General features: G+C 37.7%; 2 protein-coding genes across 5 annotated transcripts in view; both read left to right on the forward strand.

The window, feature by feature from the left end:
- LOC111245016 (NCK-interacting protein with SH3 domain-like) overlaps window positions 1–11,607 on the forward strand; it is a 13,668-nt gene extending 2,061 nt beyond the window's left edge. For 2 of the 4 annotated variants that reach the window (XM_022792723.2, XM_022792722.2), the window contains 9 exons: window positions 1,979–2,162; window positions 3,053–3,219; window positions 4,852–5,041; window positions 5,284–5,408; window positions 5,831–6,020; window positions 6,317–6,565; window positions 8,515–8,667; window positions 9,061–9,293; window positions 9,624–11,607. In XM_022792723.2, the coding sequence (XP_022648458.1) occupies window positions 2,049–2,162; window positions 3,053–3,219; window positions 4,852–5,041; window positions 5,284–5,408; window positions 5,831–6,020; window positions 6,317–6,565; window positions 8,515–8,667; window positions 9,061–9,293; window positions 9,624–9,738 (1,536 nt within the window). In that variant the 5' untranslated portion in view covers window positions 1,979–2,048 and the 3' untranslated portion in view covers window positions 9,739–11,607. Of the gene's footprint in view, window positions 1–121; window positions 146–1,978; window positions 2,163–3,052; window positions 3,220–4,851; window positions 5,042–5,283; window positions 5,409–5,830; window positions 6,021–6,316; window positions 6,566–8,514; window positions 8,668–9,041; window positions 9,294–9,623 lie in introns of those variants that run through there. The other 2 variants (XM_086979676.1, XM_022792724.2) reach the window with 2 other exon arrangements.
- Window positions 11,608–16,192: 4,585 nt separating this feature from the next.
- Window positions 16,193–18,780, forward strand: ATPsyngamma (ATP synthase, gamma subunit). The gene is made up of 3 exons (XM_022792726.2): window positions 16,193–16,700; window positions 17,299–17,562; window positions 18,166–18,780. The coding sequence occupies exons 1-3, from the start codon at window positions 16,308–16,310 to the stop codon at window positions 18,385–18,387; spliced, it is 879 nt and encodes a 292-aa protein (XP_022648461.1). The 5' UTR covers window positions 16,193–16,307; the 3' UTR covers window positions 18,388–18,780.
- Window positions 18,781–18,914: the final 134 nt, after the last annotated feature.

Here is an 18,914-nt window from a genome sequence, read left to right on the forward strand (position 1 = left end):
ATGTGCGTGTGAAAATATGACACAGGAAATTGCAGTACTACCTAAGTACACGTAAACACTTACTCAAGGAATGAGTTCTACTTTGTCTTACATTGTTTACTCCTTGTACTTCAACGCCTATTCTAATATAGTATAGTATTAATAGGTAAGCACGTATTTGACATGGAAATTATATAGCGATCAATACGAATTTAGTCAGAATTCGGTGGTTTGTAATCTATTTATTCTGTATTTTTATTGACTCGATTTTGCTATTTATCCTAGTGTACTAAACTGTTATCTTTAATGCTATCTAGAATAAGTTTTGTTAGTCTAAAAAATGTAGTATGTTGCTTTTTTGCACTCCTCACAATTTTTGTTAGACGGATCTGTAGATAAGCTAAACCACTTAAAATGTCATCGATGGTTGGTTAGGTTATCCTCAAACAAAAGTGTGCGAGTTGAGGTTAGAAGGAGGTAGGGAAAGCACTGATAAATGAGATATATGGTGGTAAGTTCGACAAGGCCACAGTATCTTTGTAACCAATTTTATACAGCAATGTTAAATTATCCGTTCTCGTTGAGTCACTTCCAGTCAAAACAATTTTTCAATACAAACGAATGCTTCGCGTCACGGAATTCGAACCAGTGATACTTGATTATACGATGAATAACGAGAATATTTGCACTGCTCTTAGTTATCCGATAGTATCGTTTCGCAAAGCCAGGCAAAAACAAATTGTTGCAATATCTTATCCTTGATTACTAAAGTTAGCAAGATGTATGAAAAAGCCTGATCTCGTTGGGTAACTCGGAACAGAGTGATAACCTGCCTTAAATCAGCCACATGTAATACAAAATTGTTCTCAAATTAATTGTAGAACTAATTAGACAAATCGAAGTTTCACTAATTAACTTTTTATCAATAATACCTGGACTCCTAAAAAAAAGAGAAAGCGAGAACTGATGTGTTGCATGACATTTCATTGTGAATAGTCTCCATAAACGGGCTCGAAAAAATCCCGTTAGAAACAACACGTGTTTAATGTATAAGTAAGAAAATCGTACATTTGTAAAGCAGCACTGTCTTTAACTTGTCAAACTAATATTTCTCGCCCAAGTATTTTTGATGAGTCCTTTTAAAGCCAAATTTTTCTTCATGTTTACTTCTCTATCTGTGTGTCATTATGATTAGTTATACAAAAATTTTCTGTTTGTGAAAATACCGATTGATAAATTTGTGTTTGTACAATATAAACATTTAGTAAATTAATAGTGACAGAAGAAAATAATATGTAAATAAATGAAAATAAAAGAAAACTGAAACTCAGAGCAAAGAAGGAAGCAAGGACAACAATACCTTTGTTATTTGGTATTAAGGTCTTTGCATAGTGTTCTCACAATTATTACGACGTCGACACTGAACCTCATTCTATGTTTATTTCTGTTGGACCCAAAACAAGAAGATGCAAACTCACCCTCTATATGCTACTAAGGGTCTATAAACGTTTTACTGATCAATTTAAAATCTCCTTACAATACTTCGTGAAGTATCATCTCCATGACTATTAAGTGCAGAAAGGGTATATAAGATCATATACTTATTTATCATTGACGGCGTGCTTTGATACACCTGTCTAATGGACAGATATAAAGATATGGGTTGTATATTTTATCATAAAAATCGTACTGAATGAAATTTTGAAATGTTCCGAGTTGATCTTGCAAGTTTATTTGAGAAAAGTTACTTAGAGAATTTACTTAGATTAGATACTAGCGAATTAGCTGCATTTTTTTATAAGAACCTGGTAATTGGTGTTGGAAGCCATAACAAGTCCGTTTTATTTGGACAACCTTGGTAGAAATCTGCAGTTAAAACTTATCCTAAATGTAATTGTTATAAAAATTCTTTCAATTGAGCGAATTCAACATCAACTCTTTCAATTGCGTTATATTGATGTGGTAATTTGTCTGTTGAACCACGATTCGTTTTTTGCAGGCTGTTAGAATCCGGGCCGAAGTGAGTCGGTGGGAGGGAATAGGCACCAAATCACGTGGACGTCGATGCAATGGCGTCCTCGGTGTCCCAGGCAAGCGCCCTCTATGAGTACCAAGCAAAGGATGACCGTCTTCTCAATCTGCAGCAAAATCAGAGTTTTATTGTCGTCGATAAGCTCTCCAAGGTTGGCTCACATTTGATATTTATTTTTTTTTTTGGTTGTTGTATTATTTTTGTGCCTAAATTTGCCCGAAAATCTTTCTTCATAAGAGCTGCGCACAGTTGTCAGGTTTGGGTTGAGACGCTAAATATATTTTTCTCAAGCTTAATACTGCATCAATAACCGTTAAACTGTAGCATACTCAGCAGAAACTTTATAATGTCACAAAGCTTATTAGTCGTAAATTATTTTTGAATTGCTATATATCTATCATACGCTAATATATCTCATTCTGAGTGTACAGTCAATGAAGCCAAACCGCGTGTTTTTTGGGGTTGCAGTGCTATTCATGTAGTTCATAGTCTTTTTAAATTGATATGTGTTTAAAAGATGGGGTTGGGGTAAGGTGAGAAACCGATGTTTACGTATTTTGGGCGAGCATTCTAGCCCACCCTTTTTTTAGTCACGATAGACCGGGTAATAGTTCACGTAATAAATTAATGAAGACCATATTTCCGCAGGCATGGTTAAACGGACATGACACTATTGCAGTTATGCTATAAAGACTTGGTCATTTTCGAAGGAGTTGAGGCAAGAAGAATCTAACCACACACACGGAATAAGAGATCAAATGTTCTCTAATTACTAGGCGCATATTCTCTTTGTCTTCTTCGGGCTTTTGTTTGAAAATTTGAAATGGCAACGCTCTTGCCAATTTTATTAGCCTTTTAAACTCCTCTTGATATAAAGTTTCAGGCCCTAAAATAAAACTAAGGTTGTGTTTACTAAGTTCCAATTTCGGATGAGTATATTTACTTCGTCGATTCTAGTAATTCGAAGAATCGTCATTTTAAAACGGAAAGCTCAGTAGGTTCCTATTATACTACTTGGTTTTTCTTATGTTTGGTTGTCAGGACCCGAACTGGTTGTTTGCGGTAATGGAAGATGGTACAACTGGATATGTGCCATCAAACTACATTTCGAAAAATGGTGATCTTGACAGTCAGCTGGCAGAGAAAACACTGGCCGCTCTTCAAAAGAATGCTCACAACCACAACGAAATGGAGAAGAAGGCCGTACGGTACGTATTATGCTATATGCTTAATTTAACTTATGTATTTAAATTGTGTCTCATAATAGTAAAGCGGAAAGGAATGACGGGTTGGCCTTTGCTGTTAGATAAATTTGAATATTCTTTTAAATTCATCTGAAGTTGGTACCATCGAGAGGATTCGACATCTTAGATGAACTAAAGATTCTCAAACGCTCTGAGTCGATGATAAAAACGCCGATAGCGCATAAGTCGGCATTTCTAAACCTGATTTGATTTATGGCAGACATTTGTTAATGAATCAATTGGATCATGTGACCTATACGATTAGATTATACCTCATACGGTGCCCCGTCTTCGAATTCTCTACATTGGCTTCTTGTATAATAGGCTGGTGTTTTCTACAGCTTAACTTACCGCTATTCTACATTCTGAAATTTTATTGTAGTGCGTAGTAAAAGCCTGTGCTAACTTGTGGTTAGTTAACGTGATAGTTGTTTGTGGCAATAGTTTCAACCTTAAAACTTTAGCCCTTGCTTTAGCGGCTTTCGTCTAGAGTTCTGCATATTCTCCCTTGAGACTCCCCAGAGACTTTGTTTTGTAATATCATACCCCAGGCGCTCTTAAACATTGATAGCACTAGATAAAAGACACAAAAGGTTCGTCACTGCTTTTTGAAATCGTTATTGTAATCAACATTTCTATGGGTGCCGGAAGATTCACATTTCGATATTCTGTGTTGAAGTCTATCGATTTCCGACAGTTCTATTGGTGACTTAACTGGGTAGATATTCACATAAATACAACGCACCAACGAGTAAAGATTTGTGTGAATTTGGAGTTTGTACGACACATGGAGTCTATTGGTTCCATGCACAAAGAGAATGCACAATCGTATCTTCAGAATAGTAATTGTATACGTTTAACCTTTCTGTTAGTACAGGTTATAGCAATTTTAGTACTTAATAAGTATGTTATAGAAGTGCTGCTATTTGTCTCCTCTATAGCTGTTGTTTTAATTGCCTTGTGTAATCAGACAGCCCAAGCGCTCTTAAGCAATGGTAATGCTAGATTGAAGGAAGTAAGTTAGAGATTTGTATTTTATGCACATAAATTTACTGGAAGAAAGTGATCATAGTATACTGACGACGTAGCATTGCTCACCGGTTTGTAAGAATCGGAAGCTCTATGCAGGCGGTCTGGAGGGAACGAGCAGGAAAAGCAATTATCATTGCACTCGTCATTTTTTCAACTGTTTGGATTTTTGGAGGACTGAACCTAGACCACTTCAGGTGTCTTAGAAATTAGCAGCCAAACACGTTTCTACTGCATTTTCATGCGGTTAATAGGACTACAGACAACGACAGTGTGTTTCATGCGAACTTTGCAGAAGTAGCCTTACTGATATTAAGGGTTTGCTCCCCTTTCGGCAGTTGCTTACGCATGTCTCGCCACTCTGTCACTTCAGGTATAGCTCTACTATGGCCGTATATATATATAATATAATGCATAAAATGTATATTCACAGTAGTCAATAGTAGTATTATTATTTACGTATCTGCGTTGCTGATACAACATCTGGTTACTACTAAGTCGCAGTGGTGTTTCACAAACATACTCTCAAAGATTTTACTAAAATCTCTCTTTTCAATTCCTTTGTAGGTGTCTACGGGAAAAGATGGCTTTGTCGCGACTTAACTCGGATTGGCTGTCGGAAAATCTTTGGGATCCGGCGCAAGTAGCTCGAGAAATGGTCGAACAAGTGGAGGCTGCTACAAAGCTCAGTCCTCAAATGGCGAGAACTGCTGTGCAACTTGTACTCAATAAAGTCGCTGAAACGATGCCTTCGACAGTAAGTGTGATGTTCGACAAAGATAGTTTTTGAGCTGATATCGGTTGCCTTACCTCTCCTCACTGTAATTCGTATTGTCATACGACTTGTGAAACACTCCATGCTTTACCTTCTGTGGGCCAGCGGTTGTTTAGCGAAGAAAGACACTTTTGCTTAAGAATGGTAACCCTAAATGGTGCAGAAGTATTTAGTAATCGTTCACTGTTATTCCTTCATTTGCTTGTATTTATATCCCTCAACAGCTGCAGTCAAATTTGTGGCGAGCATTGATGTCGAAGATCGAAACGATGAACACGGAAACAGACTACGATCGCTTGGAATTGGTTTTTAAGGGACTTTATCTCACCAAAAATGACGAACAACAGCGGTATAGTTAGACCTCTAAAACTTATAATTGAAGCGAAGTAAACAAACATTTAATTCAACAGCACAAAGCAAAAAGTACCGAAGAGATGTTGAAATATAACGCGTACTTCTGTCTATTATTCTGTCAGTAGCTTCTTTCACTTGCGATTAATGTACAATCTCAGTATTGCTTAGTGCTTACGAGAGCGTAATACTCTCATTAGATAGAACTAGAATCTAGATACATATTTGTATATATATATATATAAAACCTGCTGTTGTTATACATAATGTTATTTAAATTGGGGAACATTGCATAATTCATTCTTAACACTCCAGATTCAAATTTACTTAAATGCGTTCTCGGATTTTTGTGATCAATGTTTGTCCAATAATTTATTTTAGCAGAGTATCAATAGTCGTATTGATTCGTGTTTTATACAGGTCGTGGCCGCTACACCAGGACGAATCTACTATCAATACCTTGCTTGAGCGATTATACTTGCTACTGGTAGAAACAGACGCCAGTACCAGTAGTCGAGTACTTCAGATCGATAACTACGAGTACATTACTACATTAGTCGAATATTATCAGATGGAAACGCGAAATTTGCTTCGCGTTTGGATGCTCAGGGTAGGTGATAAATTAATTTTGACCTAGGCCATACGAGACAGTTATCATTTTCTTTTTTAGTAAAATGTGCCAGCGGACAGCCTGTTACCTTAAGGGGCCTTTGACAACTAAAGATCTTGTAAACAGATCTAAAAGACTTTTGAGTTACCATTACCACAGCCTTGTATTTGTACAAGGGCGTAGCCTCGGGGTCCGGTTTTAGCTTACATCAATATTGTGTTGCGATTGCATATTGCTAACGAAAATTGAATTCCCTATTTTCTAGCATTTTGCTTTTTTCACGTTTTTTTTTTCAGGTATTTCTGACGTGCTGCGAGCTTGACTTCTGCGTTGTGTCTGTTTTACTTCACTCAGTTTTACCGATGGAATTAGCGCGGGATCTCCGTACCCAACCAGATATTGAACGGTTCAAGTACTCTTTACTGCTACTGACCGTAATCTTCTGTTCGGGAGAGAAACCTCCGAATGATGTTTACGGACAAATAAATGAGGAGTTCATTAACTTCTTGCTAGAGCAAATCGAGAACCCTCTTGACGATGACCAGGTCGGCACAACGGTTAAATTATGTTCTCTATTTAAGATAAAATGAATAAAATTTAATGGCTTACTGAGACGTGCACAGCTCCAATCAGGCTTGCAAATGCGCTATGCAATCATAAATACCTTAACATACGTGACTCTCACTATGAAAGTGCATGTTCATCTTTACATGCAATGAATTCATCTTAGCTGTGTTTTTCATTCTCATTGTGTTCATTTTATTTGTTCATCTTGCTTGTATTTCAACATATCTATTTTGTAGGCACATTTTATGTCACTTGAATTGTTCTTTCGATACACTCTGTTGCGCAACATTAGCTGTATTATATATTCGAACTGTCTGGTAAAATTTCTAATGCCTATACCATCTTCATGAGATTTTAGCAACAATAGACACTTTCAATCGAGCTCTTTTAGTAGATGAACCGTAACATGAAAGTGACAACTCAAGTTCTAATTGGAGCCGAGAATATAACGCCGTAAGAATGCATTCTTTTTTACTATTTAATAGCTAATTTAATCAAAAAACAAATCCCTTAAAATGTAGAACTAATAGTATGACAAAAATATACCTATAAATTTGGGTGAATAGTGTACTATAATGACAGATACAGTGCACTCCAACAAAGTACCTCTCTGGTAAAACTAGATATTAAAAATGCATCGACGCGTTTCGGAGTACGAGTGAAGACTGCTTCCGTACTTTGCAACAAAGTATCCGATATAATTTCTGTGCATACTGCCTGAATCTCATTCGAAAATGTGTCCGACTTGTATGGTTTGCCACCGCCAGCTCTGGCACCGCAAGCAAAGATGTATCATTTGTAGCCGTACGAGGTCGCCCCAATCTGCCTTTCTGCATATTGGACCATAAATCTTAAATTTCTCTCGTAGATGTGTAACTTTGAAAATGGAACAGTCTCATACTTAAGTCTTCGCAGTCACTGAACTATAACAACATTCTCAAGATCATGGTAACATATTCAGTTCTTTCAAGGTCAAGCATAACTTCGCCATGTTGATGTGATTCTTTCACAATGGAAGGGCTTACACCGCTAAGTCCACAATGCTACAGCCAACCAAGAAAACGAAACATTATTTTTCCCATTATCTTAACTTCATGGGAAAAGCTTCTATGACAGTTCAAATTGTCTAGCGCTTATTTGAAGTTTGAAAATGTGTGAAGGAGAAAAAAGAGAGATTTTTGGGATAGGCCTTTTCTGGAGATCGAGGGAGAGGGAAAGAGTAAGATTAATAAAATCGGATGTGAAAAATATATAAGTAATACCACTGTTAGTACCTATTCTCTCTGTACTGTATTTACAATTACGAAAATATAGCGTCCTAGAAGAGTTATATTCTCTCAAAATCCTAACCTATTAATTTTGCATCTTCGTCATAAAACGGCACATCGTGAAACAACGTGCTGTTCATCGCATTAATATGAATCTTTATCATGGTCAACTATAGGTATTTGTAGAAAATTTTTTTCAATTATGAACACCTTACGACATCACGTACGTAATTTGGCCATCCTTACTTAGAAAGTAAATAAGTGGTACTTCGTTCCAGAGATAAATAAGTAAAGTCTTTCTTCTCTAAAGATTGTAATGTGCGAAATTCTAACAGCTAACAAAAATGTAATACGTGAATTACCGCTCAATATAATAATTACTGTCTAGTGCCAAGTTATCGAGCTAAGTCCGTAAGAACGTACTTCGCACTCCACTTAAAACCGTACGATGTAACAATATTTAACAGAAAGCACGCCGTGTCTTTAAGGCTATAATAAAAATAAGGAGTAACTATAATGGCTTAAAATTGTTACAATCCATTATTTTAAGTAAATTAATTTACATATATATGATTTCCAATCTCCCATGGTGATGCTAAAAAATGCGTGATACAAACTAATATGGATGTATTTTTCAATCAATTCTTGGGGTATTCTAGGAACTCGCAGAGCTATGCGTTGGCGTCCTTCTGGCTACAAGCTTAACATCCAGCGATTTTGTGATGGAGAAATTGCTCAGTACTGAGCAGTCTTTGCAAGGTTTCACTCAAAAACTTTTACTCCTTGTTAATCGTGAAGATGATCCAACCAAGGTACATCAATGTATACCTTTTTTCTTGGTATTGAATGGTTCATTTGTGTACAAAAGTCAACTTTTCAGAGATCGATTTTGTTAATTGAGCACCTTAGAGCAAGCACTATGCGCCACCAAAAGATCCCATATAGTTTAGCTTTACAGCCGACTTGGACAGTTGTCGTAGATTCAGGGAATTGTTTCTAACTATATACAGCCATAGTGCACGGTGTTACGAAATGGCTCATATAAATAGCTCCGGCCCGCATTAGGCTTAAATAAAATTAGATAAATATTTCAGCACTCAATTTCACATTTGTTTTGTGTATTTATAAGTGGCGAATCGGGTGCTAGGAGCTGCTATGCTGACATACGCATCTGTGCTATATTCAGTTTGTCTTTTATTGTCCAGGTATTGAATCACAGTGAGCTGACATCGCGTCCCTCAAATTCGGTTCTCGCTATGCTGATTTGCCTTTTCTCTAAGCCCAAAACAGCAGATATCTTCTATTTAAATGATGTTCATGTATTAATCGATATCATTGTGCGCCAACTAGTGGATACCCAGCCTTCAGATGAAAGGCGTCAAGATTACTTGCTTTTAATAGAAAACATACTTAAGAATGGAGCCTACCAAGGACACAGGTAAGAAAGCCCAACGAAAACGTCCACCTGAAGTGACTCCACTACTTTCAGTCGGGCTGAAATGTCTTTGATAGAGTAAATATAGTTATCTTAGGTTTGCCTAACACTTGGGTTTACAAATTTTCTCGCAACTTTTTCAACTGTCTGTTACGTATTTATGCTGAGAATATAAATCGTTTATTTTCGTACGAGTTAAGGTAGACGGGCTAGATCTGTAGAAGTCTGCAGTTAATTATAAAATTAACCCCCTTAGCCCTCTAAGCATGGTTCCTCTGAATCGAACTTTGTTAAATCAAAATCATTTTGTTGTTTCCGTACGCGGTGCTTCAGGTATAATCAACTGGAGAAGTGTTTTAATGCAGTACTAACTAGTCCAGAATCGCCAGATAGTCACGTGAAGATTGTGCGAAGGATCCTGGACAGTGGTAACCTGAAAGCGGCATAGTGACAAAAGGAATAAAATGCAAAAATATTCTTTCAAATTGCTGAATGTTATTTAGTCAAATACTGTAAGCTACGTAATGGGACAACTAGAATGTACAAAGTTAATTTAACGTTTTCAGTGCTCCTGTCTTTCCATGCAGCAGAGTCGACGCTTGGTTTTTCTGGTGTTAGGTAAGAGATCCAGTGCATTATAACCGTACTCATACATACCGTTTCTTGATGCCTAGGTTCGTACAGATTTGAAATAGATATCATGTATTATTTATCCTCAGTTTTATTAGTTCTGTGGAGCTCAAGTGACAGAGACAACAATTGAAATGGAACAACTTAGTCCGACAGCGCACACAGACGATCTGCTATGCATGCTAAACAACATAGCTGGGTGAACATCTGCACCCATTGCTGCTCTTGCTGCCTTGCTGATAACATTCAAAATGAATATGGCTTAGTATATGAATATGCATGACAAATCGGAGATCTTTTTATAGACAGAATCTAGAGATTATGCGATGGTTTTTTTAGTCCGACCATTAGGAATGCTAATTTGTTCTTTACGGGGCACAGAAGTGTGGATCGCTTTTTGGTCCAAAAGTCCTCGGTGTTGTCGGCCCAGTAAGGGAAATACAGCAGGTATTTGAGGCTTTCAGGAACGTATAAATTATAACTTCACACATACGGATCGGATACTTCCAACGCCTATAGATTATTAGCAGCTTATACTAGTTATATTGCTTATATTTAGTGAGAGAAAGAAAGGGATTATTTGCTTATAAGCCACTTCCTAAGTTGGTAAGCCTGCAGACATTCTCACGCTTCACAAGCATCGTAAAATACTCTAGTCAGTGTGAACGAACTTCAAATCTTTGGAGTTGCTGTAGTTTCTATCGCGCAGAGCACCAGTTTCCTTTTTAAATCCTTTAACTTTTGAAGCAATGACATGATGATTCCCTCGTTAGCAGTTCCATTAACATGCCCAGAAAAGGATTTCTCTTAGTACCAATCTAAATTGTATTTTTTAGCTAGCGTGTGCTATTCGGGCCCATAAGTTAGCTCGAATGCCAGTATCTACTACAGTATTATATATTGAAATCGGAACACATAGAAATCAATGTAAACTAGGGATCCAAGGAAGCAAGTCAGATATCTACCTTAGGTAAGTCAACCAGCAACAACGATTTACTGGAAAGGGCTTTATTTCTGCCGCCTCTAAGTACTTACATGTCTATATCAGTGAACTGATGCCTGTTATTTATATTACTATTTATTTGTATTGTTTGAAGATAGTTACGATTATCAATATTTTATTGTTATCGCGTTCGAATTGCGGCTGCGCTTAGCAGTGAAGGATACCATTTACCTCGTTTTTTAATTGTAATAGATTATGCGAAAACTATTTTGAGTAGTTATGCCCATGATCGTTTTCCCGATCGGTCTCGTCAGTGCACGAATACAACAACCATGTCACCAACAACATCAACGACTGGCAGACGATATGAGGAAAATTGCATTTGCATACGTAGATGAGAATACAGTAGTAAATAAAGGCAAGAGGAAAGAAGAGATCAGGCGAGACCGAAGGTCTAATTGAAAGAGTGTGCAAAAGAGAAAAACCGAAACGTTAATATGTTCCCGAGATAAGGAAAAAAAAGAACAGAACGAACTTTGTGAACAAGGGGATTTCTTATCTCGACAAAGTAGTGATAAAGAATTTGAGAAATAAGCGCGGGTTAAAATCTACAGAATGTTATAAGATCGGTTCGCTGCCCTACTAGAAGCTGGACGATCATTATGATTAATCTAGTGCGCCTATTTACATTTCTATCTAGATAATTACTAATAAAATATGTCAGTACAAAGTTTCAAGATTTTATTACCGTCGTCTTTTTTTTTTAGCTAGCATGTCCACACATGTAGTAGAATAATTGGATAGGTTTAAATACGGTCCACAGTGTGAGTTGCTTACCGATCTTAGTGTATTCAGCTAAAGCTGAGTTCTAGATGTGCTGGACACTCGTTTCTGAGGAGAAAAGGAACACTTAAAGTTTTGAAGATGCAATTAAAAAGGACGGTGGACTTATGCAACTCACTAAAATTATTTTCAGGCTTTTTGAGTAGTAATGACCGACCAAAACTTTTATTTAAAGCGAGACTTTCGACCGTGGGAGTTTTAAAAATGAATATATCTTTTATTTTTATCAATGTTTTTCGATTGAAGCTTTCTTTTACAAATATTTTCGTGTTTAAATACCTTCACCTTAAGAAAAATGAGACGAGTAAGGAAAAATATAGAAGAACCATTAATTTCTTATGTGTAGAAGTTGCAGGCTTCACTTAGTTTTCGATCGACGATCATTATAATCAGTACGTGATGCGTAAATGTTTTGAACACCAGATTACTGAGTCTCAGGGAAGTTGGCCACCCAAGGAAACTGAAAACGAGCTTTGCGCAATTTTACCGATTTACCCAACAGATCTTGCTTGCGAATTTCAGTTGCTTGTATTCGGTTTTTTGCAGGGGTTAACATTATGAAGTCTGATATCTCGCAATAGATGATAAATAATAATAGTGTAAACAAAAATAGACCCAGTATACCCAGTATATTAAGGAAGAGATCGCATATCTACGCTAGTCAAATGTACCTGCGCGATGAGCAGGGGCTAAGAATGCATATAACTTTAAAAATATTAGTTTATTATTATTAAAAAAAAAAAAAAAAAGATTTATATTTCAATGTCAAAACAAAAGCCGCGCCCATTCGACGCGATTAGCATATCTGAATGATCCCTTAATAACATAAAATGATTCGATATTAGACAAATTCTGCAAAAATATAGATAACTGGCACTTCAGCTCCATCTGTTTTGATTTAAGTGTGCTCATTCTTGAGGTTTCCGCAGATGTTACAATTAAATGCACCATAAATTCTAACCGGTTCAATGGAAAGTTACCAAAATTATCTTCAAAATATCAGTGCCGTTTATGTATAGGATCGAACAACATGCTATTCTAAGTATAATCGTTAATTCGCATAAATGGATGTCGGAGTGTCGAAATACTCCAACATAAGATCAAAATATGCGAAGTGGTTGGTCAAAAACGTCTGAACGAATTGCTAGATGCGCAAAAATGAATGATGTGCTTTCTTTACACAGTACCAGAGTGTTCAATAGGTAATAAACCGTTGCGCCGTTGTTGACGGTTAGGTTTTAACGAATTTAGCAAATGTAGGGCTACCTGTATAATAATATTTTTGAAAACTTTATATAGTTCATATTTTTGCTTATTATAATAATTGTAACCGTAGGCACATTTGTATACCGTTAAGTTGTACAACTTCGATTCAGTAAGGCTACCTTGTGTCATTTTGGCTTCCGTTCTAGGAATGGTAAATCGACATAATATAAAGCGTTATTTAAGTCATCAAGCTTGGCACATACGCGGTAATATAAAAGATTCATATAAAGATAATCAAAACATTTCGCAAAGGTAAAAGCTCCGACTTTTGATAGTGCCTTTTTTTATTTATAAATTTAGCAAAGACACAGCTTTAAGTCAAAACGGATAACCATTGTAATTACGCCCTTGCGCTCTAAAATGTGAAGTAAAAGATAGTCCATTCTATACCAAGCCCCGTTAAGCTTTTGTTGTATGAGACACATAACATTTGTGGCAGAAAGATCTATGCTGTGGTACTAGTGCCGAGCAAACGTTCTTGTGTACTCCACGATGCTGTTTTGAACCGAGCTCACAAATAACCGCTGCTTTGTGTTATGTTTTTAGAGCTGATTGTGCTAAGGGAATAGCTATAGAAGGCCATCCCTGTAATAACTGAGTACTAATATGTTTTCATCTATAGAAGGCTATTTGTGCGCTTGTCAATTCTATTATAGAGATCACAAAAATGGCGAGCATTAGTTTGTATGGCAGAAGCGGCCCATCAGGCCTACCTGTGAACTCCCGGTTGTAATTTAATAGCACCACACGAAATTCCTGATTTAAAAGTTTATATTGTGTATGCGAGTTTCTACAACATACCTGTAGCGCACTGAGAAAAAACAAACAAAGTCAACTAATCTGGTTTTAAGTTACACCTGCGAGAGAGCTGGCTCTGTTTTAAACTAGTAGTGAAAGATTTTTACAGATCCGATTAAAATAATGGTGATGTATGTTTTTAATACATATATTAAAATATAGTCTAGAGGCACTAACTACAGTTAAAGAAGAAAATTGCGATAATATAATATCGATATAGATGCGATAATAGCCCAGATTAATGTATCTCATTGATTGCCTGTTGCCTGAGCTAAGTGTTATACGATATCATTAATAAGCAGATATGAGTCTCCTTCCATAATTGTAGAGTCTAGTAAACGGAAGTAATATATGTACAAAGTAAAACTATATGCTAAAGATTGTTTCCATTATCAGCCACTGATACTCAGTGATATGTACAAATTTAGTTCTTTTATCGGGTATCAAACTTATGTTTTTATTGTTAATTGAGATTGAAACATATTTTATAATTGCAACAAATGTAATTCTGGTTCCGACCCGCTATAGGTATGTAACTACCTTCCCACCAATTGGTCAATCTCTAGCAGTCAAAATTACTTATTACTGCAAATTTGGCGACAGCGATGGGAGTCCACCGCTTTGTGGAAGGTGCAGCAGTCCGAGCGGGTAGAACTCCTAGTTTTCGACGAGTGCCGCGCTACTAAATGAATGGAGAAAATAGTGCACCTAGCCAGAACAAGTACAAGAACAGGTGGTGAGCGCTTGAGGCCGTATCTACGCGGTCCAGTTTTAACACAGTGTTACCGAGAAGCGAAGCAAAATTTGCACGAATGGGTCCCTCCAGAAGGAAGCGCAGATGAAAATAAAAGAAGAGACGTTTCATAGGTTCACCAAGGTTAAGCAGGCTCTCAGGTCGCTCATTAAGACCGTTCGTCTGCCCCAGACGCCGGTAGAACTGTCAACATGCCTTTTCGCAAAGATCGGTCTGGGTTCCATGCGGTTGCTGCGAATGCCTAAAAAGGCACCTTTGTTCGCACTAGGTAAGTGAAGGTAAGTTACTACACCCCTTCTATTCATTCTTTCTTGACTTATCCAGCAACAGCCCGGGCTGTGTGAAAGATCTTCAATTTTCTTCAGGATCAGTACGGGGTTATGGACGCGGCAATTATGGATTTTAGATTACAAATTATTTTCAGGGCCGGTACGTGCAGCAGTATTTGACAAGTTCCAATGTTCGCCATTTGGAAACCGTCGTAGGCCGTCTCCAAGTGAATGGACTGGTGAAACGGATAATTCGCATGATCACAATGCGTCTCTCCAGGCGTCTGCTGACGCTTCCACGTCGCCATGCCCTTGATGATTACCTTGACAGTAAACGTTGCAATTAAAGAAGTCGTAAGCACACGCCGTGCAAATTACTCCTCAGGTTTTAGACCGTGCTGCGATAAAAATCCTTGAAGGTGCGATCTGCATAGGTGCCTCGTTGTTTGGCATACAAGCTGCGCACGGCGGATAATGCCCGAGTTCCCTAGAATAAACGGTCCTAGAAGAGACAACCCCTTGCACCGAACGTTTCAATCTGCGGAGTCCGTGCTTCTGTCTCTCGCAGGTCACGGAAGCTTCGGTTCAGGTTCGACGTAAAGTGAAGTGTCGAGAGCAAAATCTCGCTATACACATATCGTTTAGGCAGGTGAAGGTCACTGCCAACGCACGGTATCTCCGGAAAAAATGGACGCGGCATAAAGACCACCAGCCCTTTAACGTAGGCAAGTAAAACTTTACATAGCTACAACAAATCCGGTGTTTCCGACATCGCCGTCTGTGGATATATATCTCTTCCTCTCCGGCAGCTGACCAATCATCCAGCGGTAGAGCCTTGTCATTGCTGTAAGATAAAATAGGTTCAGGAAAAATTACTTGGTAAAGCAACTAAGAATTAAGTAGTACATTCTTTTGTCGCATATATTATATTGATCAGACCACTCATCTGGCACGTGCTACGATTCGCAGTAAAAACTGTGATCGTTATGTCATTTTATTTTTTCTTCATATTTTTTTTTATCTTGGTGGCACCTGTAGAATGGCCAACTGCTCCACAACATATACTTTAATGATTATGTAAATTAGCATTTAAAAGATATATTCAATGCATATGGCAACAGTCTACGCGGTTGTTTTTTAAAACCTAGAGAATTAGTGTGTGGTGTTGTGCTCTTACATGTTATTTAACAGGCATTGTGCATACAGACCAACACTAGAGAATGGAATTAAATCCAAATCGGCTTTTACTATATAAAACTTCTATATGTTCCTTTACTAATTTTCCTTGACACAGCAGATCTTTTTGTAAAATTCCGTCGAGTTTATTTACATTTGGCACGTTCCAATTCTTGACTTGTGCGCGCATTCATCCGGTTTCGAATTGCTGTTTATATTGCAGCAAAGCAGTCACCTTAGTTGTGTGACCTCACAATCGTCTGGCTGTTGGCCGGTAAGTTTTATTAGTGAGAATAGTTTCTAATTTGGCGTCAGTTCCGTGAAACGCTGGCTCCATCATGTTCTCTTTGCTAGCCAAGACGGGTATGGCTGTTGCTTGTCAACATACCCGAGGCATGGCAACCTTGAAGGATATTCGAGTTCGGCTGAAGTCCGTCAAAAACATCCAGAAGATCACCCAGTCAATGAAGATGGTGTCAGCGGCCAAATACGCACGGGCTGAGCGAGACTTAAAGCAGGCTCGACCTTACGGTGAGGGTGCTAGCAGCTTCTACAAAGCGGCTGAAGTATCGGCAGGTCAAGAACAAAAATCCACTCTAATCGTAGCAATTTCTTCGGACCGAGGCCTCTGTGGTGCCGTTCATTCTTCGGTAGCCAAAAAAGTCCGCTCTTGGATGACCGAAAACCCGCAACTTGCCCCGAACGCCAAAATTATTTGCGTCGGCGATAAGGTCAGCCATTTTCGTGTTTAATGAAATACGAAATAATATATGTCGTATCTATAATGCATGCGAATAAAAGTGAGCCATCATTTACAGATTAAGTGAATGTGCACCAAAAAAAATGAATGTTTGTGTTTATTCCAAAGTGATACAGTAACCACGATTTTACCTACAACTTGCTTTAATTAGAATAAAATAGGTTGCTTATTTGTTAGCTTATCATTTTCATCTTCAATTATTAGAAAGCTAATCACCTAATGAAAGAATTTTGTTTACCCTTTTTCTCAGTTTATTAAGGACAAACGTTTCTGCTTCAACTGCACATGCATAATCTAAAGCAAATATGCACATATAAAGAAGGCAATTGGATATTTAATATAAAAAAGGAAATTTAGATAAATGTAACTACAGTTCAACTTGAAATTTTGGATCTAACGCGTGGAAACGTTGTTTGGCGCTGGTCCACATGGTAAGGATTTGATAGACTTTCATTAAGATATTCAGCAGACCTTTTTCATAGTGACCCGTTTTTACTTGAAATTGTCAAAAGAAGAAATTTAATTTAGTAGTTACCGTTTCGCTTTTTTATCAACGGCTTCTGCTACAGGTCAAGGGAATCTTGCAACGACTATATGGCCCAAACATTCTGATGTCATTTAATGACTACGGCAAGAAGCCTCCAGTGTTTGAAGATGCCACCGCAGTAGCCAATGCGGTGCTTGAATCAGGATTCGAATTCGACCAGGGCATCCTTTTGTACAACAGATTCAAGTCAGTCGTTTCCTACGAAACGACAGATGCGCCTATATTTTCACTGGACGCCATCTCCGCTGCTCCAAAAATCGCTGTGTACGACTCAATTGATGCTGAGGTAAGTAAGGCGAGATGTGTGTCTCGAGGGCATGGGGGAAAGATAGGGTAAGTAAAAAGTAAAGTTTAAGTATTATTACCATTTCCGCGAAAATCTGCTCTTTCTTATAAATATAAAACGTCGAGGAAGAAATTTCATAACAACGTTGTTATTGATGTCATGAACACCAGTTTGGACAGCCTGAAAATCATCTGAATTTGAATCCGCTGAGCTTATTGCCTTCGTGTGTTGGGGTGATGCGTAGCACGTGTGTCAAACTAATCAACGACGTCATCAAAAGCTATAACAATGACAAAAACGGCAATGACTATTTTTGGTAACGACGAACCAGCAATGTTCAGTAGTGATTTTATCATTAGCAGTACTGTCTGTGGAACAATTGAACTCATCAGTCGCATACATTCGAAGGTTTTGATTTCTGTGAATATGAACCTGTTAAAGAAACTTTTTTTTATCTACTTAAATTCGAACCAAAAATTCAGTCCATAAGAACCCAAACTCATATTGACTAGTTCGTAGATGACTGTTTGGCTTCAGTTTAATTACGAAAAGAGCAGTAATCAAGGTTTACTTTTTTTGCAATACTCTATATGAAAATGACAGGTGCTGCGTAGCTACCAGGAGTACTCTCTTGCCTCACTGATCTATTATGCAATGAAGGAGAACGCTTGCTCGGAGCAGTCCGCGCGAATGACTGCCATGGATGGAGCATCAAAAAATGCCGGGGAAATGATCGACAAATTGACTTTGACGTTCAACCGTACTCGACAGGCTGTTATTACCAAGGAACTCATCGAGATCATCTCTGGCGCAGCCGCTTTGTAAACGTGCCTACCTTATTTCGATCAATACCGTGAATGATTGATCATGTACTCAAAGGCAGAAAGACCAGGGCTTTGATTTTTATAAAATACAGTTTTAATGACAGTAGAAACGAAAGTTGCTGCCACTGCCTATCAGCGATGATGTGAAAGCGAGGATGGCCCGATTCCAGAAAACTCGAGCCAATTAAATGTCCTGCTTCAGTCTTGGTTTTCCAAGGTGTCCTAGTGAATTAAGATCGGGTAATAGACCCTGTTCGACCACATCATGTTCAATTGAACCTTCACTATACTACAAACACCCAATGTATAACAGAAAGAGGATGAAAAGAATAATAAACATTGGAATTATAACAAACAAAAAAAATTATAACAATCATGTAGTACTTGAATTAAATCGTGAACTTCTTCAATTTTTAGGTAACAGTTTATATGTCTTCTAAAATAGCCCATGATGCTTTGAATATATTCGACTGTCGTGGACTTCGACTAAACTAACTAAACAAAATATTGGTCGATTTTGCATTACGC

The sequence above is a fragment of the Varroa destructor genome, unplaced genomic scaffold (genome assembly GCF_002443255.2).
Source record: "Varroa destructor unplaced genomic scaffold, Vdes_3.0 BEIS01000002.1, whole genome shotgun sequence".
NCBI classification, from domain to species: domain Eukaryota; kingdom Metazoa; phylum Arthropoda; class Arachnida; order Mesostigmata; family Varroidae; genus Varroa; species Varroa destructor.

Bases quoted from the DNA above. Each gene is read 5' to 3' on its own strand.
- ATPsyngamma (XM_022792726.2), top strand. From the start codon at position 16,308: ATGTTCTCTTTGCTAGCCAAGACGGGTATGGCTGTTGCTTGTCAACAT. The intron at 16,701-17,298 runs GTCAGCCATTTT...CTTCTGCTACAG, and splicing joins TTATTTGCGTCGGCGATAAG to GTCAAGGGAATCTTGCAACG. The intron at 17,563-18,165 runs GTAAGTAAGGCG...TGAAAATGACAG, and splicing joins ACGACTCAATTGATGCTGAG to GTGCTGCGTAGCTACCAGGA.